We start from the raw sequence: 21,953 nt of genomic DNA, 5'->3' as shown, positions 1-21,953 counted from the left end.
CCGACGTGGTCAATAGATTTTTCAAGTGACCTAATCTTTGCAGCCGCATTATGGCCCTGGGGGTAAAGGGTGACCAGAGCGTAAGGGTGACAACCGTACCGCCATCTGTGAGCTGATTGTCTAGAAAATGTGGGAACCTCGACGTCTCAGAACCCTATGGGCCTCCACATCCTGTTACAGGGATACGTTTACTTATTTTACTTACAAGTGTAAAATAATTTCCTTTTATTGTCAAGCCTCTGCTAATAGCTGCATGGTCAAAAGGGGCCGAAACTCATTTCTATTAGAGGCTGAGTCCACCCTAGGGTCATAGTGCGGCTGGAAGGATTATGTCAATTGAAAAATCCAATGAACCTTCGAAGTTGTACGAGTAGCACAGTGTCTAAACCAATTACCTTGTCGCATGCTTCTGGCACGGTCCTTTGTAAAATTTTGAAACGTATATACGTAATTAGCCGGTCACGGTAGCCCAGCGGTCTAAGGCATGTACTGTCTTCGCTTGCTTGGAAACCGGGATCATGGGTTCGAATCCCACTCAGGGCATGGATGTTTAGTTTGTTTGTGTGCGTTTTTCTGTGTTTGTGCACAGGTAGAGGCCTTGCGACGAGCTGATCACTCGCCCAAGGTGTCCTACCGAATGTATAAGATCCAGAAAAACCGAAGTGAACGGAGAAGTTCATGGAGGTAGGCCTAGGCCCACTGGGGCTGTAGTGCCAAGGAAAAAAAGAAATATACGTAATTTATGTTTCTTTAAATATTCAGACGGGGGTTAGCAAGGTAATCATATAAAAATTCTGTAGTTTACCCCCCTTTTCTATTTCGCAATGAACAAAAGCATATAGTTCGTGAAGGAGAGGTATTTTAGAGTGGGGGAAGGGCAAAACGAGAAGCACAAAAGATGTGAAAATATACAGGACAAGAAGATAGGATATGAACTAAACGACACAGAAACGCAAGAGAATACATTATGTTCTTACATTCATTTATGGTTATTTAACGACATTGTATCTGATGACAGATTGGTGAGTGAATAATGAACTGGAAAGGATATGGAAGGAAGTGAATGCGATACAATTGGAGGCTATCACCATTTTCGTGGGAAATTACGAACCACCCCTGCTGGGATAATAACTGTCCCGAGCGAGACTTGAACGAGGCACCTTCCAATACAATTCAGAAGGATTACCAGCAGAGCCAACCTGCTGTATAGAAAGGACATTGGAAAGCCACTGAAACAATAATAGTATCGTGACGTATCGACCCACTGCTAGGCAACGTCCGCAACACACGCGCGGCCAACAGTAGAGGAGCACTGTTTTCTGTGGTCAAATCATGGACCGTTACTATGCAAAGCAAGCTAAGCACATTCTCGCGTACGCGGTGACGTCACACAACAGAGAGGCTGTGTTTTCTGCTGTGGTCCGACTGAAGTATTTATAATGGACAACATAAAAGGTGTTTTATATGTAGTCCGCTTAATGCCCAATGCTGGTAATAGACCAACGAACACTCTGACACGTGACACGTGTTTTCTGCATAGTCCATGCTGAGTGGATTAGAGAATTGTTGAAGAAGAGTTAGAAGCCAGCCTGCGAAGACTTAGTACGTGATTAGAAGATTTAGTCACAGTGACACTGTTTTAATTCCGTTGCCAGGATATGACTAGTGAAAACTGAGAATCGTTGTGCGTGTCTAACTGTAAACTGTAAACTGTAAATCGATGATAGCGCTGTATTGATTGTATAAGGTGTTAATAAATCTATTCACCGATCCAAATCCCGTCTCTAGTCACTAATACACGTGACAGTATTGTTCTTCGACGTATATATTATGTTTTTGTCTTTTTTTTATGTGAAAGCGCGAATGACTCATCCACGTTATAGACGGATACAGATGGAAAGCAGTAAGAGCAGGAAGAGAGCAAAAGAGAAAGAAAAATAGAGACTGAGGAGGCGTCTCCTGTAAATCGTAAATTTAAAAGAAGTAACAGCTTAGTGCAACATGACATTCTGTTGCGACCCATTTAAATTTTTAAACCCTTTCTAAGAGGAGTGGAACGACGCGCGACGTCACTTTACCAGTTTTCTAGAAAGAAAAACAATGAAACAGAAACAGCAACTCGGAGTTCTGCGTTTGAAGCCTCGCAGAGTTAACCAGGTTTCGTAAGCAAATCATATTAAAACAGGAAGAGATACGGCGGTGCAGGCTGCTCATGACGTCACTTCCACAGGTTTGCTGGACCAGACAGCCTATATAAGACTTTACTTATTTACTTTAGCGCCCACGCTAAGTGGCTTGCTTGTCACAACAGCAAGGCGACGCTGAAGTTACGAATTGAATAGGCGGCTTTCGGGTATGAAAGGTAGGGACTAATATGTGTGAAGCATTTAGTTTCACAGACCCGAAAAGGGACAATTAAGGGCTACAAATCTACCCACCGAAAAATACGTGTATGTTACAAAATATTACCCAAGACAAGGCTGAAAAATAGGGCGGTGAATGGGGAATAAGTAGAATACGAGGAAAATTTTGAATGTATACAACCGGTTCAGTACAGAGTGCTGAGTCCATACAGCAACGGGCTATGGGCTGGACTTCCATTTCCGGCAGAGGCAAGAGATTTTTTCTCCACATCGTCCCGACCGTCTCTAGGGCCCACCCGGCCCCCTATCCAGTGGTATTTTGGGGCTATTTACTTCTGCAGTAAAGTGGCCGGGGCGTGAAGCTAACCACTCACATCCATCTAGTGCTATACCTCCACTCCCCCACGTCTTCATGGCATGATGCTTAATTAATTAGGCACAGGGACAACTTTGCCTTTACCTTATAGCTCTTGTGAACACGGTCATGAATCATCGGATTCCATAAAAGGCTGGATTTTTGGCCAAATAAGTTAATATCAGCTTCTCAGGGACTTATGATCAATGGAACTTACCCGAATTAACGCAGAACGCGACTGAAAAGATGTCTCACAAGATATTTAAAATGTTTTAAGCAATGAATAACCGATATTATGTGTGTAGAGATTCAGTCAAGTGAACGTACAACGCTCGGGAACGACACGCGACAACCATTGCCTTATCCAAGAGTTTAAACACTCTGTATTTATTGCTAGTGGGGTGGGACTAAGTCCCTTGTACTGCGGCCACTTCTGGCCTATTGTACCAGCCCCAGATGATACGTGAGGGTGATTGTGGAGTAATTGGTGGAATGAAGATTGGCAGGGGAAACCGAAGTACTCGGAGAAAACCTGCCCCAGCGCAACTTTGTCCACCACAAATCTCACTTGACCAGACCCGGGATCGAACACGGGCCGCCGCGGTGGGAAGCCAGCCACTAACCGCTTGAACTATGGCGCGGCCAAACACTCTGTATAGTGTAGTATGTTGCTGTTGGTGTCTGGCTTAGGCGGCCCATACACGTACGAGTCCGGCTGGGCGAGGAACCGGGCTCGGATTAATTTCACCACACACGGACGAGTTTGGCTCACTGGAACCCGAGTCTGACTGGTGAGCCAGAGTCGTACGTGTATGGGCCCCCTTAGCGAGGGCGCGGCCTTAATACTGTAGAGATTAAGCCAGATGAGCATGCAGAACTCAGCTGGTAAGACTCCGGAGATAAGATAATCGCACATATAAAACACTCTGTATAATATACCTTGTTTCCGTCGAGGTTCAGCCAGGTGAGCATGCGGCATTCAGCGAGCGAGGCACCGGAGCCATTTCCCACATCTGTGCCCCCTCTGTTTCTGTTTCTGTTCCAGTTATGGTGTTTGTTATTGTTACTGCCGCCGTTCCCACTTCCGGTCCGCATCTTCGGCAGCTCCGTGAGGTCGTTGTCCCCAAGGAACACGTTGGTCAGGGTGTCCCTCATGGAGGACCAATCGCCCTCTCCGTCATGGGTCGTGAGCGATGATATCTGATTGCTGGAACATGAGAACATCGACCTAGCCCTTTCAATCCAATTCATAAAATCATTCCCATATTTTGGCGAATAAGTTTCATTCAAGAGTCAGTAAGCTGGTAGTAAGTAGGTATTGAGGTTGTCACACCGGTGGTTATGAAGATATCTATCTTCTGGGATATAGCGGCGTGTATTTGGTTGAAAGCCAAACGAAGTTTCGGAGGAACATGTCGCTGCCATGTTCAAAGTCGAAGAACAAGTCAACCTGCTTGACACAGGTTTCTTCATTGGCTTCTTTTTCGACCCTGAAGATGGATGCGACATTTTCCTCCGAAACTTCCGTTGACTTTCAAAGGACTTCGATGTGTTAATCCCATAAGACAGAACTCTCGCTAATAATAGGCCTGTAGAGCAACACAAGAAGCTGACGAAACCGAATATCATTCCAAAAAAACTCCTTAAAAGTGTTGTGCGAAAATCCCCACAGAAACACTTACGAACTCCCCCCCCCCTCGCAACCCATTACAATGTCGTAACTACTGTTGACGGTTAAGAGTTCTAGAAGTGGGGTAAGACTAGGTCCCTTGTTACTGCTGCTTCACATGAATGTGGAGAATTAGTGGTGTAATACTTACCAGGAAAAGAACTCTGTGAAAATCCAACCGCAAACGGCATTTTATGTGCCACAAATTTAATACCTCCTGCCTATGGATTCAACTCACGACCTTCGCGTCAGAAACCAACCAATAAGTGCCCGAGATAAAACAGTCTGAAGACAAATATCTCATCCAATATTGCTAAAAAGAAAATGTCCAACATGAAAATCTTGTTTACTAATAAAAAGGTGGTATCCCTGTAACAGGCCATGGTGGTCCATAGGGTTGTGAGACGTCGAGGCTCCCACATTTTCTAGACATTCGGCTCATAGATGGCGGTAAGGTTGTCAGCCCTACGCGCCGGCCGCCCTTTACCCCCAGGAATATTCCTGATACTAATTTCTATTAGAGGCTGATTCGACCCCAGGGTCATAGTGCGGCTGGAAGGATTAGGTAAATTGAAAAATCCAGTGACCTCATCGGGAATCGAATCCGTAACTTCGGCTTGTAGCATAGTGCCTCAACAAACTGCGCTACCGCGTGCCCCACGAATACCAATTATAGATATAATTTAATTATTGACTATGTAATTAGAGCGCAGAGTGCTTGAGAAACCAGTCTGTCAGTTAGTCAAGAAACTGTCCGCTTTCTCCAGGCTAGTATCTAAAGGTTCACTATCAAGTTGAAAAGAGCAATCTATCCTGAGCCAGATGAATCCATTCCACACATTCATACCCTATTTATTTCATATATATTTTAATGTAATCTCTAAGAAATTCCATAGAATCCTTCGTGATAAACTGATATTTGCTCAGTAGGGAAATCAAATTACTCAAGTTCCATATAACCTGAAGGTTCAACACTAAGTTCACAAAAGCCAAATACTGATTCCTGCTTGAGCCAGATGAATCCATTCCACACCTTTATACTCTGATTATCCACTGGGGCCGTGTCACAGATGAGGCAGTTATTGGGTGGCTTCCGACCGCAGCGGCCTGGGTTCGATCCCAGTTAAAGTCGTGGAGGATTTTTGGTAGAGAAAGTGGCACTGGGGTAAAATTTCGTAGTGTTGGGATGTGGGGACCCAGGGGTGAGATGTCTACCATACTGCAATTTCCATGTGAATTCTGTGTAATTCGAGAAGTGAGCCCATGTCTCATAAGGCTTTCATCGTCATGGCCTACAGGCAGGCTTTAAGCCTCTAGAAGACTCCTGCTCCCACGCGGTAACATGTAGATCCGACTGTCAAGTACTGCTCTTCACGCTTGCGCACAACGGACAATACGTAAACTTCCACGTCACCTCGACCTCTCACATATTATTACCGTGTCTCGGTTCAGGGCGTGGAGAGTAGAACACAGTTGTTAACAATATTTTGACGCATATATCCATCGCTAAGCAACGGCTAGGTAAACAAATTCCCGCGGCAATGAACACGAGCGCAACAGTAGTAGAACGATGTTTTCTATTCGGGTCCGCACCGCAACCGTTACTATGCAACGGCGCGGTAAACACACCTTGTCAGCCATAGAGGCTGTTTTTCTTTGCGTGGTCCGTGCAAAGTATTTATAAAGAAGAGTTCAGTTGAGAATGGTTAATCGCGTTTCGAGACGCCAGCCTGCCAAGATATGAGTTCGGGGGCAGAGGAACTGGATTGAGTTGGCAGTTGCAGAATAATGGCAAGAAAAGAATTAGACTGTGAAAAGAAGACTCCAGGTATGATTTGAAGTAACAGTGAGACTGTTATAAATCCGATGCCAGAATACGATTAGTGAAGACTGAGAACCCTAGTGCGTGTGTAACGGTGAACAGTGAAGTGTGTAGATCAGCGATAGCGCTGCAATTGCTTTTAGCTCCGAGTATTGTGTATAAGGTGTAAATAAATACAACCACCCAATCGAAAACCAGTCTTATAAGCCAAGAACAACTCCTACACGTGACAGTATTTAATTAGTAAGAATGCCTGGCACAGTAGAAAATGTAACTTGTAGTAGTTCCTCTTTATTGCGACAGTTCAGAATAAATTTGTACGGAGCAAACTAAGAAGGCTATGCCAAAGGTTACTTTGAACTCGAAACAAATGAAGCCGTCTCTGTACCGCCATTTTGTAGTTACCTTTGACTGTCGGGAAGATGGAACAGCTGGCTCTGAAGGTTAACCTAACACTTTAAAGAAGAGAGAAAACTTTTACACTCTTGTTTTGCTCTACAGCTCAGTTCTAAAGGGATCGGGTACCCTTTGTCATCTTTTAATCTCTCATGTGGAGGACATTCTTCAAAAGCAAAAATGAAATTCATGGTGAAGAAACATACAACATAGTCTACATCATATTATAAGACTTGGTCCGTCCATCGACATTCTTGACTGGGGAATTTCATGGTTTTTATCCTAGGTCCCTTACTTTGAAAAATTAAAATATGTTTATACGACCTCCATGCTGTGTGTTTGTGATTCCTCGTTCCTATTAATTTTTGAATGCCTGAACCAATCTTTATGAAACTTGGTACGTATATCGCGGCACCTGAGCCCATCTCAACGGCGTACTTCATAAATCGCTCCCACAAGATTGCGTATCTGTATATGTTTCCCTCCTGTTGTTGTTAGGTATGTTCTCGGTAAAGTGTATTCCACCATTCGCTGCTAAGCAACGGCAAGCACGTTCCAGCTGCAACGAATACACGTAATAGAAGAATTGCTGGACGCGTTTGTATGTGCGTCTGTGCATCACCATATCGTTGCTAGGTAACAACTCGGTGAAAAGATTTCTGTGGCAACAAAGAATTTTTGAAGGCGTCTTCTATGCGGTCCGTGTCTTATCAAGGAAAGCAGGCGATTAGTTATCATCAGTCCGTTCAGGCACGTGCTAGGAAAGTAAGTACGTAGATAAGGTCAAGGCCGCTTCCTCTCAAATCCCTTCCAATTAATCGCACAATATTCATCATGAAATTCTACGCCAGATAATGAGATCTTTGTAAAATGAAATATAAAACTATTTCCCCGCACGTACAAGAACCAAGAGATATACATGAAAATCATGTTACGAAAGTCGGCTATGTATATAATTAAGTCTTCTCGGGCAATCAGCCGCACTGATACACAGCTCATTTACTGAGAAAATAAAACTGGTGTGTCAGATATTTCAAGTTCAGTTTTAATGTTAAAATTTGCATAATTCTGTGACTGTAGATGGGGTACCAGATGGCGTCACTATACACTATACTATGAAACAATTGACATGCGGAATATGTCTAACGTGGTAGTTCCTTGTGACGTAAGTATATATATATATATATATTCATTGTGAGGGTCTTCTGCACTTACGGGTAAAGGTAAAAAGGTAAAGCTGTCCCTGTAACAGGCCCTGAAGGCCCATAGGGTTGTGAGACGTCGAGGCTCCCACATTTTCTAGACAGTCGGCTCACAGATGGCCGTAAGTTTGTCAGCCTTATGCTCCGGCCGCCCTTTATCCCCAAGAAGTTTCCTGGTACTCATTTTTGTTAGAGGCTGAGTCGACTCCAAGGCCTAGTGCGGCTGGAAGGATTAAGTCAACTGAAAAAATCCACCTCATTGGGACTCAAACCCGCGACCATCCCTTCCGCAGTTATAGACACAGGAGAATTTGGCCAATCGTATTAAATTTTAGAAATATTTTATAGCTTAATTCTTTTACTGAATAAGTGAGAGACAAGCATTGAATTCAAGTCGTTAGTAATTAGATTCATTTTGCCAGCGCTTGGTGGCATTCCAGAATCTGGGCATGATCTCACAACCGTGTTACTCACGTGCCCTTCTTCCCCTACAAGACACTTTGTGCAGACATTTGACATTACATAACGAGGAACTGTGAAGTACCTCACACCGTGATTTTCACGTTAGTCGAAATAAAATAAAGTTTCGCATTGGGATGGAAGTATAGATCCTGACTTGATAACAACTGACGCTACAGAATTTTAGTTGTATAACCACACTGAAACGGGTATTGTGGGCACCGAATTGATGTGGAGAAGTGGATTTCATTATGAATTTTTGCTGTGTTTATTATCATTTTTCTGGCTTAGTACATAATATAAATAATAAAATTGTCCGTTTGCTTAATTAGTTAATCACTACACTGTGAATACGTAGGGGGAGTGGAGGTATAGCTCCACCATTCTTGATATTAGACCTACATGGAGGTGAGAGGTCAGCTTCACGCCCCTGCCGCTTTATCCCAAGGGAAGGAGCTCCCGGTATCCATTGGATAGGAGGCTGAATGTGCCCAAGACCCGGAGAAGAAAAAATCTTGCCCTGCCGGGAATTGAACGCCGATCATCCAGCCCGAATCCCATCACTATACCACCTGAGTTATGGCATGTGTAGTAATCATATTTCCTGTGCATTGCACCAGAATTTTGCGTACATTTCGCATCTGTCCCACAAGTGATACATGTTCGCCCATCTCTGATCTTATCCTACTCATGTTCTTGTGAAGAGTACAAATTATGAACCTCCACACTTCACTTCCTTCCTCTGCCTCATCAGCAACCTCACCTCTGATGTATGTCACTTCACCAATCCTGCTTGTAGTAGGTGAAGTCTTGTATCAGTTTACAGATTAGGTTAGCTGAGATAGCAGATAATCTCAGCCCCAAAGAGAACTGATGACGTGGAGACTGCAAGCCAGACATACTGTGCAAGAGCTAACCTAATCTGTCGAGATTGATATTGCTCAAGTCAATTCTCTTGAGCCCTGCATTCTTTGCCTGTTGCTGTGTAAAGCTTCTTGGTACGGTATGGCAAGTATGTACGGTGCCTAGCAAAATGATATCCACGTGAATAGGACGTTTCAACTACCCCCACTTACCGTGCAAGAATCTTTACTCCGTGACGTTCCCTAACCATTCACACATCTCAGATGTTGCTGTCTGAACACAATGGAAAGCTGCCTCCTTACATTTTATGCATAACGTAAAGGTTATAGTCCCCCACAACGCTAATGGAACATAAATGTATTCGGCTTCATTTGCTCCTATAGCAATTACTACAGCCGATCACAGTGATACGAAAGCATGAAATGTCTTCGCTCACTCGAATGCAGGGATCGTAGGTTAAAATCCCACTCAAGATATGGATATTTGTGTGTGCGTTTATTTTATGGTTCGTCCTGTGTGTAGGCAGCGGCCTTGAGACGGGCTGATCACTCGTCCGAGGAGTCCAACCGTCTGTGTGAATAAAGATCACCAAACTTAAGAAGGCCGGTCACGGTAGCCGAGCGGTCTAAGGCATGCACTGTCTTCGCTCGCTTGGAAACCGGGATCTTGGGTTCGAATCCCACTCAGGGCATGGATGTTTAGTTTGTGTGTGTGCGTTTTTCTGTGTTTGTGTACAGGTAGAGGCCTTGCGACGAGCTGATCACCCGCCCAAGGAGTCCTATTGTATGTCTAAGATCTAGAAAAACCGAAGTGAACGGAGAAGTTCATGGAGGTAGGCCTAGGCCCACTGGGGCTGTAGTGCCAAGGAAAAATAAAACTTAAGAAGAGGCCAGAGCCTAAGAATGGCTGTACAGCTGAATGAATGAATGAATGAACAGTCATTACTGCAAGGACATTACCTCTGTGAACTGAAATTCTGTTCTCAAAAAAAAAAATATATATATATTTCTTATAGTAATTTTAAGCTGTCACATTCCATTCTGAACAATTTTCGGGCTCAAATTTCTTCAAGATTTAAGTTGCAATAAATTATTTCTATAGAACAAGCTGGCTATAGATTTTACTAATCCCTTTATGCTATCTAAACTATTCTTAATTGTTTCATTATGTGCGGTTTACACATAACCTGAACCATTCTGAGAGTCATGATTTAGAGCACGTAAATCGAATTCTCATTACAGTTGCGATTTCTGCTCATAGGTGGCTACGAAATCGTGAACTCTGGTTTGCACACAGCGCGTTAGTACGTCATGGTGGGAAGAAGTTGGCAGAATTCACTAGGAAACGCCGCGTCCTTTAGAGAGCAGCTCCAATCAGGGCACGAATGTGGACATAATAAACCAGTAAAATCTCTATGTCTTCACACGCTGCCAACTCCCGATCAATACTGGCCCATATTAATCTCCCGAATTGTATTAAACAGAAATATTAATGTTATAAATCAGATCTGATGCTCTCACTGTGAAGACAGTGATGAGTACGGTCTTCTGGGACGTGATGTCGTGTAGTTTGGTAGACGTCTATGGATACTGTCACGTTTTTGAGGCGTCACTGTAGACGGGGTATGGATTGTTAAATGGATTTATGGACTGGTTATTTCCTGGGCTTACTTAACTTTGTATGGCGACCCTTGGAAAAAAAATCAGTATTGAAGAAAATAAGGAACTATACAAAATATTAATATTGGAAATAAAAAGTATTTTAAAATATTCTTCCACTCTGAATATTCTAGGGAGATCAGTAAAATAGTTTTAAACGGTTTAAACATAAGTTTGTAAGCCGTTTTTTGGGGGCCCTTCTCTAGATAAACTGTTTGTTCGTCTGTAACATTGCCCCAAACTCCCGGAAAAAACATCTTCCCGGCACCCATGTCTTCGAGCGTTAAAATTGAAAGATTATATCTCCTGAAACAATGGTAAACTTCAATCACACTTATTTTCGGAAGCAAATATTCTGACAGCCCTCTTGGAAACCTTGCTACTCGCCCCCAGCAACAGAGAATTTCCGTGCGACCCTGAAGATCAAAGCAATAGGATTCTCTGAAAATTCTGTAAGGTCCTATTAGACCACCGGTCATCATAATCCTGAGGATGCTTTTAGTAGCTTAAAACTGACTCCAAGGCTATAAACCTAGCCCTTTTAACAGTGTAATTATCCACTGGTCAATATAACGTGACAAATTACTAACCGAATTGATTATGCCTCTGAGAGATAAAGTATGAATTAAATTTTTAAGTACCCATATCAATAATAAACAAATTTCATTACATCTGATGTGAAAAGCTCTTAACAGTCAAGTTCTGTTACAGGGGATGACAATTATTTTTACTATGGTCAAAATGGATCTGTTTCGAAGCGACCGCAAGAAAAATTATCTACCACAATAACACTTTCATAGATTTATCAAATATTCATGTTAAATGAACATTATTTATAGATGTATTAAAAGCCACACAATAACATTATTAATAATTAATTCTGACACGATGTCCTTAATTCTGTTGCTCTGTTGAACGTCATATAGATTTGACCCCCCATCATATCTAGTTTCAGGTACAGTAAACTGCAGTAGGAACATAGGGTTGCGAGATGTTGAGGCTCTCACATATTCTAGACAATCGGCTCACAGATGGCAGTAAGGTTGTCAGTCTTACGCAACGGCCCCTTTAATCCCTAGGAAGATTCCTGGTGCTCTTTTCTGTTAGAGGCTGAGTCGACCCCAGGACCATAGGGATCTGGAAGGACTGGATCAATTGGAAACAAAATGCACCTCATCGGGACTCGAACCCGTGCTACCGCGTGCTTCCAATTTGTATTGTGAACAATCGATAAAGCCATATAAACAATAATTGAACATGCAGGCCTGAGTTCAATTTGTAGTATCGGGCGGGATTTAAGCAGAATGGCATAAACATTCAAATTATTGGATTTAATGATATGATACTGAGATTAAAATACGATCTATTACATGAACTAATGTATGTTAATTGGCATGATATATATAAGTACATAGTGCAGATGGGATGAATTCGCTGTGATCCTGCGTATGCACCTCTGGTAACTGGAGGTATGAAGAGATTGAATGGCACATCCAGTGTAAGTGAAAGTGAGGTTATGTTTAGTGGATTGATCACAGATTCATACAGCTTTAAGTAGGCGATTACATACAATAAATTCAATACATTTAATTCACTTCACAATTATAGACCAGTGTTCACATTTTAATAAGGGCACGCGGTAGCGTAGTTAGCTGAGGCACTATGCTAAAGGCCGGAAGGTCGCGAGTTTGAGTAACGATGAGGTGGATGTTCTTTTTTAATTCACCTGATACTTCCAGCCGCATTATGGCCTTGGGGTCGAACTAGCTTCTAACAGAAATGAGTACCAAGACTCTTTTTTGGGTTAGAGGTCAGTTGGAGCGCAAGGCTGACAACGTCACCGCCATCTGTGAGCCGACTGTCTAGAAAATGTGGGAGCCTCGACGTCTCACAACCCTGTAGGCCTCCAGGGCCTGTTACAGGGACAGCTTTACCTTTTATATCTACAATATTGCGAATACACCAAATCTTAAATATCATTGTAACATGCAAAATACATATACAAGTAGCGCTCCTTAATTATATTTTTTTTTCTGTGGCGCTACAGCCTCAATTTGGCCCTAGGCCTACCTCCATGAAACTCTCCATTTCACTTCGGTTTACTAGATCTTACACATGCGGTAGGACTCCTTGGGCGAGTGATCAGCTCGTCGCAAGGCCTCTACCTGTAGACAAACACAGAAAAGCGCACACAAACATCCATGCCCTGGGTGGGATTCGAACCCACAATCCCGGCTTCGAGCGAGCGAAGACAGTGCACGCCTTAGACCGCTCGGCTACCGTGACCGGCAATTATAATTTAAGGCTTTCATATAAACATGTCTGAGCAGGCAGTACGAGTAATAAATTGCAATCGTTAATCTTTCTAGAAAATGAAATTAGCCACGATAGATTGCTCGAAGGAAAACACGTACCTGTGTAAGTTCAGCCAGTCCAGTGACTTGAGGGGCTGCAGAGCCTCGAAGGGGACCTCATCAAGCTCATTATAACTGAGGTCCAAAGATTTCAGCACGTGGGCCATCGACCTGTAACACACAGGTGTATCGAATATATCAGGAAGAGCTCCTTTACTTATTTACTTACTTACTCATGGAGTTGAGCCCTTCTTGAGGAGCCGCCAATTCTGCAGCTACTCAAGAATTTCTCAGCAATTTATGAAACCCGAAAATTCATTACCGTGTTCACAAGAGCCCTCCACTGGTTCCTATCCTGAGCCAGATCAATCCAGTCAATACCATCCCATCATATCTCTCGAAGATCCTTTTTAATATTGTCCACCCACTTACGCATTGGTCTTCCCCGTGGTCTCTTTCCTTCTGGCTTTCATACCAATATCCTATTTGCATTCCTGGTCTCCACCATTCGTGCTACATGCCCTGCCCACCTCATCCTCCTTGACTTGATCATTCTAATTATGCTAGGAGAAGAGTACACGTTATGAAGCTCCTCATTTTTCAGTTTATCAGGAATGCCTAATGTTATAATATACAGGGCATTAAGCACCTCCATAATATTCATTTGTAACACTTCTTGTAGTTGGTTGTTTAACGACGGTGTCAGGATCGAGATTATATATCGCTGATGGGATGATTAATAAACATGGAGCAGTTGAAGGAATAAGAATTGGCACGAGAAACGGAAGTATTCGGAGGAAACCTACCCCAGTGCCACGTTGTTGACCACAGAACCTATATGACTTGACGTGGGAATTAACCCGGGTGGGAAGCCAGCGACAAACCGTCTCAGTTATGGTACGGTCCTGTAGCACTTATCGATCGCTGTTCAGATAAATTTAATTTATAATTTGCACATATATTTATAATTAAATACGTAATATGAACTAAACTGAGGTTCTCAGCAGGCCGTACCATACCTCAGGCGGTAAGTCGCCAGCTTCCCAGCGCAGCGGCCAATGTTCGAGCCCGGGTCGGATAATGTGGGATTTGTGGTGGACAAAGTGGCACTGGGGGGGCAGGTTTCCTCCGAATGCTTCGGTTCCCCCTACCAATTCTCATTCCAACGATTGCTCCAAATTTATCTTCTGTCATCCGGGGCTGGTACAATAGGCCAGTTAGTGGCCGACGTAGCAAGTGGACTCAGTCTAGCCCACCTCAAGAAACTAAAAAAAATGAAGTTTCTCATTACAATATTAATCTAACGATAAAGTCTATTGTTTAATTAAACACAGAGTTATGAAGACGAATGGGGGGAGTGGAGGTATAGCTTCATGCATTATTCAGCTTAACGCCCGACCGCTTTTCCCCGGGGAAGTAGACCCCAGTACTTAATGAATCAGGTGGGCCCCAGAGCCTGTCTGAGCCCCGTGGCGAAGAGATATATCTTCGTCACCGTTTGGAATCGAACCGTGGGGTATCAGTCGTCTAGCCCATAGCCCAGTCACTATACTGAGTGAGCTGCCTGGCTTCTCCAAGAACATAACCGTTTTTACACGACATTTATGTAGTGTATATCTAACATAATATGGACGCTACCTGACATAGTTAGAAGGCGTTACATACTTAACTACAGACATGTTTTGCGGACAGCTGTTGGGGACTGCTTTCCACATACCGAAATGATTGCCTTATCGCGACCTGCAGCGGCCTCTTCTCTAGAACAGGACCCCTGGGATATAGACAATCCGCTTTTCTTTCGTTGTATTTGTCAGAGCGACGCAGAATTTGTCGGGAGTGTGGACGATATGTACAAACTGTCTCTGTCTGACATTCCTTCTAGCTATATCTCCCCTCTCTTACGTTCTCAGATGTATTTATGTCGTGAAAGTGAGCAAGCGTTCAAAAATTGAACATACTTCGCGAAATCCCATTACAGTTTCACAAAATATCTTTTCTCTTGATTTTGAATTATTACAAACTAAAATCAAGTCCATATCTTCATTAATATTTTCCGGTTAGTGAGGACTGGGAATTACCTCCCAAAGTCTCATCTGCATTGAAGATTAACATTTTCTAGAATGTGATGCCGTATAATCCTATATTTATTCCTAATGGCTCTTCCAGCCCATTCAGGGCCCTGGCTTCTTATTCAGTTCCGTAATCATTTTTTACAGTCGGTAGGACTCCTTGGACGAGTGATCATCCCATCGTAAGGCCTCTACCTACATAGGACAACACAAACACAGAATAAACGAACACAGACATCCTGCCTTTAGTGGGATTCGAACCAACGATCCCAGCTTTCAGGCGGGGGAAGACGGTTCATGACGTAGACCACGCGGCTGTTGTGACCGGCTTGGGGGTACAGTACTCAAATAAGCAAACAAGTCCCAGTCGACATATGCCCAGAACGCAGTGCCTTCTGATGTATGGGCGATGTTCATGTTATCTCTACTGCAGATGCTTTGTGTGGTTCCGAAGTGTTTCAACACAACTCTCTGTTCTTCGGCAAACAGAGGTACGCGCTTTCATGAAAATTCCTGCTTTCACTTCAGGCTCCTTACAGGCATTCTCTACGCGTTGCTGTAATACCTCTTAAGTCATTGATCGGTACTAAATAGACTAAAGTGTTTAGGTGTCCTCACAGCCTAAAATCCGGAGGATTGAGGTCAGGAGATCGGGCAGGCCTCCACGTTCTATCCACTGGTCACAGAAACTCTGGTTCAGGTGGTACCTGAGTGTGCAGAGAAAGTGAGGTGATGGCCCATCACGCATGAACCACTCGTGTGTTGATGAAGCGTACTGGTAAATCATTCACCAGAAAACGACGGTACAATGAACCTGACAGTCTGTTAGGTAAGACATTATCATCATCACCACTCAGGGAGCTGAGACGTTCTTGAGAAGCTGTCACTTGTGCAGCTACTCAAGAACTTCCCAGAATTTATGGAACCAGATGGTTCATTACCGAAGTTACAAGAGCCCTAAACTGGTCCCTATCCCGAGCCAGATCAATCCAATCCATACCATCCCATCCTATCTCTCCAAGATCCATTTTAATATTGTCCACCCACCTACGTCTTGGTCTTCCCATTGGTCTCTTTCGTTCTGGCTTTCCGACAAATATCCTATATGCACTCCACTTCTCCCCCATTCGTGCTGCATGCCCTTCCCATCTCATACTCCTTGACTTGATCGTTCTAATTATACTTGGAGAAGAGTACAAGTTATGAGGCTCTTCATTATGCAGTTTTCTCCAATCTCCTGTCACTTCATCTCTCTTCGGTCCAAATATTCTCCTCAACACCCTGTTTTCAAACACCCTCAGTCTATGTTCCTCCCTCAAAACCAGAGACCAAGTTTCACACCAATACAAAACGACAGGCAATATTATAATTTTATGTATTCTAATTTTTATGTTTTTAGACAGCAGACGGGAAGACAAAAGCTTCTGGACTGAATGGTAGCAAGCATTACCCGAGTTCAGTCTCCTCTTAATTTCCTCCTGAATCACGTTTCGATTTGTTACTGTCCTTCCCAAACATCTGAACTGTGCCACATTTTCAAGACAACTGGTCCTAAATAGTTGATCACCTAAGATGCCCACCCAAAGGCACACTAACCCATTTTCTGGACCTATGTTTCTGCTCCTTTAAGTGATTGCTATACCCCCTTGAAGTCTGTAACATTTTTATTTGACACCCTGTATACGAAGTAGAGATTCTCTTCCAGGAGCCTTTTCTGATTCATAAAATTCCTTCGCAATATTATATTTGAGCAACCTGTTATTTTGAAGTGACTGCATAATGAGGAGCTTCATAACTTGTACTCTTCTCCAAGTATAATTAGAATAATCAATTCAAGGAGGATGAGGTGGGCAGGGTATGTAGCATGAATGAGGGAGAAGAGGAATGTATATAGGATATTGGTGGGAAAGCCAGAAGGAACGAGACCACTGGGAAGACTAAGGCGTAGGTGGGTGGAAAACATTAAAATGGACCTGAGAGAGATAGTATGGAATGGTATGGATTGGGTTGATCTGGCTCAGGATAGGGACCAGTGGAGGGCTCTTGTGAACACGGTAATGAACCTTCGGGTTCCATAAAATGCTGGGAAATTTTTTAGTAGCGGCAGAATTGGGGGCTCCTCAAGAAGGGCTCAGCTCCATGAGTAAGTAAGTAAGTAAGTAAGTAAGTTGCACTGAGGTGTCATTTATGTCTATTTTTTCCGTTTATAATGCAACAAATTAATAAAACTGATTCACATTTAATCATTGTAATAATTAATTTAGACGGAAAGAATAGACTACAAGTAGATTAAATGTCAATAAATGTTATTAATTTGTTGCATTACAGACGGAAGAGAAAGTGGACTATAAGTGAAATACGTTAGTCCCCTACATTTATACCAACATTTAATTCACTTAGTATTCTCCTGAATTTTCTGAGTTCACTTCCAAGAATTCGCTATGTCCGATATTTAATCTGCAAGTAGTGGCAACCCTTCACTGAACAGCCAGCTTCCGTTATGCGAAGATTACTTTTAATTAATTTCACAATCTTTCCTTATGTGTATCTATGCTAGATGTTATCCCACAAGATGAACACCAATCTATCTACTAGTCTTTCAGAGCTTTATGTTCAAACCTTTACCTAGTCCCTGAATTATAAAATTTCGAAATTCTAATACAGTTATAGCATGTGTTTTGAGTCTGTTTACTTTCATGATTACTGTGAACATAGTGCATGCACTTACAGAGCTGCTACAAGTGTCAAAGCAACAGTTTCTAAGCTTTTGGTAATGCATAAAATTGCTCTTTATTTTTGGCCCTTCTGGGTAGAATGTGCAGTGGGTTTTGTCTAGTCCACCAATGGATAAGGACTGTAGGATATATATGTGTTAGTCAAGCAAAGCGTCGCCCTTCCTTGCACATTGCAGTTGTAACCACTACCCCGCTACTTCTTGCCACAGTTGTCCTCACGCTCAACCCACGCGTCATTTCAGAGAACACTGTACTTACAGCCTAAGGGATAGAGCAGTTGTTCTCTGAAGGCACAGTTCTAACGATACAAATAGTTACATGTATGAAGTAGCAGTTCGTTGTGTGATCTGTTCCCTCATGCGATAACGCTGTAGTTTCGTGTTCGGGATGTCGTCGATTCGAATTTAAACTGGGATATCGGTTACCACGGAGGAAGTTTCTCTTGTTTTGCTCAGTTCCTGCAGAGGGATTCGTGATAGTGATTGGACTAAACTTTTACCACTTCCTAACTAACTCATTATTCATCAATCACCTCACCTTTCGACGTATGAGATACTAACAGAATCATAAAATAGACAAAACTCCGTGGCCTATAATCCTCAAGCGAAGTATATCGACCGAGCGACCGCCGCTTGTCGGTGAAGTTAATACCAAATTAAACGGATAGAAGGTGTCGCGTGGTTAGCGTAACGAATCCCCACGGCCGTTAATTTCGTTTTTTTTTAGACCGGAGCTGCTATTTCCTTGAAACAGCTCCTCAATTATCCTCACGAGGCTGAGTGGATCCCGTTCCAGACCCACTACTTCTCAGAAAATCTGGTAGCGCCGGGAATCGAACCCGGGACCTCTTGATCTGTATGAACGAACTCTGACCACTAGACCATAGAGACGGTCCATTGATGGGAATTCTATGGCCGGCCATGTCTCTCTTCATTGCCTACTCTAGCGATAATTCTGTTACACTTTTAACATAACTGATCATTGATAGAACAGGCCAAAGAGCAACAACAATAGATCCGATTTTTGTTGTCAGAGGATGCTGAAACTGCTAAAATGTATGCAAAAATGACAGTTGAATAGCGGTAAATGCATGAAGCAGAGGAGACTTCGCGAATGGGTGGAAATATTCAAAGGAAGGCTGGTGAATGTTGAAGTTGCGAGTTATGGGCTCCTATCGGCTGTAACATGAGTTGGGGGTGGGGGGGAAAGCAGCAGATCGACCAATATATGTGGGATAACCGCAGAATTAAAAAAATGTAAAATTATTCCTGTAACAGGCCTTGTAGGCCCATAGGGTTGTGAGAAGTCGAGGCTCCCACATTTTCTAGACAATCGGCTCAAAGTTGTCAGCCCTACGCGCCGGCCGCCCTTTCCCCCCCCCCCCAGGAAGATTCCTGGTACTCATTTCTGTTAGAGGCTGAGTCGACCCCAGGGCCACAGTGCGGCTGGAAGAATCAGGTAAATTGAAAAAATCCACTTCATTGCGAACTTCCGGCTTGTATCATAGTGCCTCAACCAACTACGCTACAGAATTTGTACCGATGAAATTAAATCTGAAATGAATTTATCATGAAGATAGGCAGCACAGGAATTGAAGAAAGTCCAAAAATTATTTTATTGTAGTGGGGTAAGGAAATTTTAGGAGTATTGGACCAGTGGATCAAATGGATTGAAACAAGGTGATTACGCATAAATATAAGCCATATTATTATACAATTAAAATGCATTGTAATACACGTATGATAAAATCACCTCAAATTTTTAAATCAATTCCTAAGTTGAATTTTCATTTCAGTTTTCAACGGAAGCTGAAGAATCTCCATCGCTAAGATTCGTTACCGGGAGGCGTCAAGTGAAGACACTGCAGAGGAATAGCCATTGTGGAGAGCTGTTGCCAAGTAATGACCAGTGAAAGATTGAGAAGACAGTGTGGAGTGATTTGTAGTGTGGAAATCAGGAATAGTGTCATAATTATTTGTAGTTACGACCTGTAAATGGTCAATAAATCTATTCATCAATGCACACCACATCTATAGTCACTAAAACACGTGACAGTATTATGACAGGTATTTATCTCGAAGAACTGGCGAAGAACACGAACACGTCAGATAAGATAACTAGTATTTGGTCCGAGACTTGAACCCTGGACCTCTAAATATGAGTGTGAAGGTTGGATGGAGTAATGGTTATCAGGGAAACGGAAGTAATCGGAGAAAACCCACCTCTACTACTAGTAAGTTATCAATATGTAAGATTTGAGGTTTTGACGGCGGTGACTATGAAGAAAGCAGTCTTCTGGGATGTGGCACCGTGTAGATGTGTTCACCGAAGTTTCGGAAGAACGTATCGCCTCCATCTTCAGGGTAGAAGGAAAAATAAGAAAATCCGCAAGCGAAGAGACCGTGAGAAGTCTGCTTGTACCGATTCTCACGGTCTCTTCGCTTGCGGATTTTCTTATTTTTCCTTTTACCCTGAAGATGGAGGCGATACGTTCTTCCGAAACGTCGGTTAACACCACATCTACACGGTACCACATCCCAGAAGACTGCTTTCTTGAAGTTATCAATAAATCGCAGTGAAACATACTTGACATTAAAGTGAATACATCTGGACAGAACCTCTGGATCTTCTCGTTAGCAGGCTCAGTGTTCTGGCAGTTTGGGGGGGGGGCAGACAACATTCCTAGGAGAAGCGGTGGAAACCGATAATGCGATTATTTCTCACGTCTTCTCTCTTCTGGATATTCGCGCGTTGATAAGAACAAAGAGAAGACAAGTAGGAAACTTGCAGAAGGAATATCATTGCAGAGTTTACGAGCAGGAAATAGGACTGTACACTTTTGGTGCACAAGTCTGATTGGCTTCACAGAGAGCGAAATAAAACATCTGTAAATTCATTAACCCTTTAAAGCTCAGTGGTTACTGTACGTACCCACATGCTTTAACATATTAAACTCTGCGTTCTGCCCACACAGTGTATCTGTGTGTTCCGTATGGTTCTCACAATAAACAGCGACTGTTTCCCTAAACAGCATTAACCGGTTGGGCTTTGTAGCGGAGACGTAATGTTTCTTGTGAGGTACGGACTGAGTTCTTATTTAGAAGAAATTCGTTCTTTAAAGCATTAACTAACTTTATTGAAAATAATACTTTTTGCGAAGTTAATAATCGCTAAGATAATTAACAAACTGCCTGCCATTTAGTGAACTTAAAATGTTCATCACCGTGTCCACAAGAGCTCACAACTGCTCTCCATCCTGAGGTAGCTGAATCAAGTCTCATCGCACCATATTACTGTAAGATAAATTTCAATATTAAACTTATGGAAACTTGGAGCTGGGGTTATTGTCATGAGAAACCTTGCCTTGCAGTTGGTGTTGAAGATGAAATTTGGCCAAACCCTCATATGAAGAATGCAGCACAAAAGTAAGTTCTATTCTTCGAATCCAATTATATTTCCCTAGTTTGTAGGTTCACGGGAAGTGTGACCTAATCCCACTCCATACTGAACTAATTCCTGGTTCTATGAATTCTACAGCTGAAAACGCAATAATCTCGTGAAATTTATACACAGATTAAGTTGTAATAAACGGTTAATTAAATTCAGAGAGGCAATCAATCTGAAGTTAGGCCTGTTGGAGATTTAGGTCATCTCTCTACGCCATTACTAATTTGAGTTGTAATAAAGTGTCAAGTAAAAAGCGAGCTAAATATAAGGTATAATTTGTTACTGAATCCACATAAAAATCGGATATTTCATGATGTAATGAACTCCGAAAAAGTTTAAAAAATTTTTATACGTAAGTTCTGAGGTTTTCACGGCGATGACTATGAAGAAAGTCGTCTTCTGGGATCTGGCGCCGTGTATTCTTGGTTTTCACCGACGTTTCGGAGGAACGTATCGCCTCCATCTTCAGGGCAGGTGAATCGCGTTGCGAATACAGAGAGCAGTAGCTGCAATGATTCAGAAGCGAAAAGCGCTGGTTTATATAGGAAGCAGGAAGGGGG

The 21,953-nt window shown here is 42.7% G+C and overlaps 1 protein-coding gene across 3 annotated transcripts in view; it reads right to left on the bottom strand.

Moving 5' to 3' along the window:
* Positions 1-21,953, bottom strand: part of LOC111873317 (chaoptin) — an 831,716-nt gene that overhangs the window by 29,093 nt on the left and 780,670 nt on the right. For all 3 annotated transcript variants that reach the window (XM_033755049.1, XM_023867926.2, XM_033755050.1), the window contains exons 6-7: positions 13,203-13,313; positions 3,658-3,925 (exon numbers count right to left, since the gene is read on the bottom strand). In XM_033755049.1, coding sequence (XP_033610940.1) covers positions 3,658-3,925; positions 13,203-13,313 — 379 coding nt within the window. The remainder of the gene's footprint in view (positions 1-3,657; positions 3,926-13,202; positions 13,314-21,953) is intronic.

Source organism: Cryptotermes secundus, unplaced genomic scaffold (assembly GCF_002891405.2).
Source record: "Cryptotermes secundus unplaced genomic scaffold, Csec_1.0 scaffold223, whole genome shotgun sequence".
Classification (NCBI taxonomy): domain Eukaryota; kingdom Metazoa; phylum Arthropoda; class Insecta; order Blattodea; family Kalotermitidae; genus Cryptotermes; species Cryptotermes secundus.
This window is presented reverse-complemented; position numbering and strand designations above follow the sequence as displayed.